The 3,875-nt window shown below is 45.4% G+C and overlaps 1 protein-coding gene across 1 annotated transcript; it reads left to right on the top strand.

Moving 5' to 3' along the window:
• Positions 1–334: 334 nt before the first annotated feature.
• Positions 335–3,294, top strand: LOC140720158 (zinc-binding protein A33-like). The gene is made up of 4 exons (XM_073035042.1): positions 335–745; positions 1,444–1,539; positions 1,957–2,190; positions 3,271–3,294. The coding sequence occupies exons 1-4, from the start codon at positions 335–337 to the stop codon at positions 3,292–3,294; spliced, it is 765 nt and encodes a 254-aa protein (XP_072891143.1).
• The last annotated feature ends 581 nt before the right edge of the window (positions 3,295–3,875 follow it).

Below are 3,875 nucleotides of genomic sequence, written 5' to 3'. Positions count from 1 at the left end.
GACCGCACGGATGAGGCCTTTGGAGATTCAGCTGACGTTTTTGTCGCACTTGGTTTTTACGAGATGGGTTGGTAGCCATACGGCCAACCCTCCTCCGCTCGTAGCCGGGCTTAGACAGTCCATCGCCGCGTTTTCTTATCTGTTGCCCGTTTAATGTGTCTTTTGATCCCAAACTAAACATAGAAATAGCCAGAATTTCCCCTGAACACATCCAGCAAAACTATGTTCATTCCCTGAGACTGCAGCGCGTGTAGTGGACAATCGCGGTACTGCAGGGGATCAGCAGCTCCCCGAAAGTGAAAGCATTCTGAATCAGGAAGTGCCGGGAGTTAACATGGCTTCGAAAAGAAAGGCCGAGAGTTGGACCGAGGAGGTAATTTGTCTCGTCTGCCTGGATTTCTTCATCGATCCGGTTATACTGGAGTGTGGACACAACTTCTGTCGCTCTTGTATCACACGGTGTTGGGAAAGGGAGGAGAGAAACTCCTGCCCGGAATGTAGAGCGGTGTTTGCTGACCGCACCCTCAGGGTGAATCGGGCCTTAGCAAATCTGGCTGAAAAAGCTCGAAATCTTAACCTGAATCCGAAAGGGAAGGAAAGTAAACTTCACTGCGAGGAACATGAGGAAGAACTGAAGCTGTTTTGTGAAACGGACAAGACACTGATCTGTGTGATCTGTGCAGTTGCGCAGGAACACAGAGAGCACCGCTTCGGGCCGATTAAAGAAGCTGTTAAAATCTACAAGGTAAAAGTAATCCGAATTTGATACTATCCCCATCGTCTATTGTCCATGACACGAGCCTCCATAAACAAACACATCATCCCCCACCGTTCGCCGTCTCCAATGGGATTCTACCACGAAGCACATCTTTCCCTTCAAAAGCCCACTCCCAGCCTCCACCACTACAACTCTCCGCTCTCTATCGGGATCGCTCTCTACTTAACTCCCTTTTATCCACTCGCTCCTCCCCACTGATCTCCCTCCTGACACCGATACCTGCAAACGGGACAAGTGCTACACCAGACTCCTACCGACCCCGCCCTCGTCACGATTCATGGCCCCACACAGCCCCAAATCACTCCGTTTCCTCCATGGTCGATTGTCCTCTCGTATTAGATTCCATTTTCTCCAGCTCTTTACCTCTTCCACCTGTCCCCTCTCAGCTTCTCACTTCATCACCTTCCCCCACGTTCCCCCTCACGTCGTCTCGCCCGTCACGTGTCAGCTGGATCTCGTCCCCAACCTTTTTATTCTGGCTTCTGTCCCATTCGTTCCCAGTCCTAATGAAGGGTCTCATCCCGAAACACCGGCTGTTTATTACCCCTGAATAGATGCTGCCTGACTCACTGAGTTCCTCCGGCATTTTGTGTGATAATCGGGTTTGATCACCTGTTTCTTTTGTTGCATCTTTGATTCTATTTCCTTCACTCTCTGACTTCCAGGATCAGCTAAAATCTTCCTTAGACTCTCTCACAAAAAAGAAATCAGACTTCCAGGAAAGGGAGCAGCAACAGAAAGAGAAGATTTCTGGAGTTCGGGTGAGGCTTCCTGAGTGGAATTTCTGATATTACTGTCGAGTTTTGCTCCCTTTAATGTGGAATAGCCGAGTCTCGCAGCTCCAGTGACCTGGGTTCGATCCTAACCTCTCGTGCTGTCTGTGTGGAGTTTGCATGCTCTCCCTGTGGCCATGACAGTTTCAGACACATTCCTAGGACATGCTGGATATACAGTTAATTACAATTAACCCTGTGAAGGTGGGGAAGGGTGTATGTGAATCAGCTGGGAGTTAATGCGTCAATGAGGGAGAATAAGTTTCAGGAAAATGTGAGGGAATGGGGTTGATGGGAATGTCTCAGAGGTATTATGGACCCCAATGGACCGAATGGTCACCTTCATGTCATCAGGAAATACAACACAGCAATGCAGTAAACTAATCTTCACCTTTTATTCGACAGGAACAGTCACACAGCGTTCAGTCCCACATCACATCGCAGTTTGCTGAACTGCGCCAGATTATCACTGAGAAAGAGCAAAGCTTACTCAGGGATCTCAGGACAGAAGAGGCGAGGATTCTAAATTCAATGGAGAAAAATCTTCTTAAGATTCAAGAGAATATAAGGTTTATTCAGGAGGAAATCACTAAGTTAAAGGAACAGATGGATCAGAAAGACGGTGTGATATTTCTCAAGGTGAGGGAATATATTTCAATTTATTTCTGTCAAATTGAACTAAATGAACAGTGGTATATTTGAAATAAACACAGCACAGCGGCCAATTCTAAGAAATCAATTGCCGCTGCTGGCGACCTCACACAAAGTGTTCTCCTTGCATGACGAACCTCCAATCACTCCGCTAATGACATTCTAAAATGTTGGAGACAGATATTCGATCCTTTATCAGCAACATACAATATTTAAGTGATGAAATTTTCTGCATAATTAATCGTAAATTATTCTGCAACGTATCAGTCAAAGATATGGCATCTGCCAGTCCCAGGCTTAAAACAGCCCAGAACAAAGTATGAATACGTAACTTATTCCCTTCACCTTTACCACATCCCCACTCACGTGAGTGGTTATTGTAATAAACATGTAACACAGAATACAATGCAGACAGAAAACAGACGTGTTGCTCCTGCACACAGCATTTACAAATGGCAGTAAACTGTTTCTCACCAGACAATTGATGCATCTATTCAGGGTTGCTGTTGTCCCAAAACTGGGCTTCCACAACTTCTGTACATCGCAGGACAGAATGCAATCTTTTCTGAATTTTTTTACTCTGATCATTACACAGAGCTGCTGATTGTGTCCTTAATTACCGCATTAAATATCCTCTAAAACTCCCATTAACACCCAGTTCCAGTCACAGACTGTGAGTGTGTCTGGTGCGGTGGGTGTGAGGGTCTCTCTGTCAATCAGTGAGAACAAAGAATGTGACCCACACATCAGACTTATCCTCCATATCCGGTTTCCATCAGATTACAGAAACTTTCACTGTCTCTACTTTTTCGGATAAGTTTTACATGGGATTGTGTCCCATTCTCCCCCATGAGCAGGCCATTCGGTCCATCTTCTATCAATTTCCCCTCTGCACAAGCCTCCTGACACCTACTCACCGCACCCAGCAACACTGCCCTGAACTTCCTGGTCCCTCACGTGTTTATCCAGCCTCCTCATTACAGTCAGTCTCTGCTGTTCCATTTCAACCACTCCTGTGGCACTGAGTTCCACATCCTCCTCACTAAATTTCTTGTGGGATTTATTCAGAACCACCTGGCATTTTATCTTTGAATGAAGGTCTCCCCATCAATAGAAACATAGAAACAAAGAAAACATACAGCACAATACAGTCTCTTTGGCCCGCAATGCTGTGCCAAACATGTACTTACTTTACAAATTACATCGAATTAGCCATAGCTCTCTATTTTTCTAAGCTCCATGTACCTGTGTGGGAGTCTCTTGAAAGACCTTTTCGCATCCGCCTCCACCTTCGTTGCCGGCAGCTCATTCCACCCATTCCAAAAAACTTATCCTGACATCTCCTCTGTACTACTTCCAAGCACCTGTGTCCTCTCGTGTTCGCCATAAATCGAGGTACTTTTTCCAACAGCACACAATCAAATCCATCACTAATCTTAAATTGTTCCATTTTATCATTCTGACGTCTTATCCAGATGATAATGCACAGCCTGTCCTGTCTTTCCTGTAAATTTCATCCTCTTAGTAATTGTCTAACTTTCAGAAACTTTCCCTGTAATTTACCCCGTGGTTCTGTATTGCTGGTGTGTGTTTGTGACTGTGGGAGTGGGAATTTTCAACACCTTGTAATGATTTGGATGAAATTCAGGATGTGGACATTAAGTCCAAGTCTA

Source organism: Hemitrygon akajei, unplaced genomic scaffold, assembly GCF_048418815.1.
Source record: "Hemitrygon akajei unplaced genomic scaffold, sHemAka1.3 Scf000037, whole genome shotgun sequence".
Classification (NCBI taxonomy): Eukaryota; Metazoa; Chordata; class Chondrichthyes; order Myliobatiformes; family Dasyatidae; genus Hemitrygon; species Hemitrygon akajei.
The sequence above is the reverse complement of the archived record's forward strand: the minus strand, read 5'-3'. Positions and strand labels throughout refer to the sequence as shown.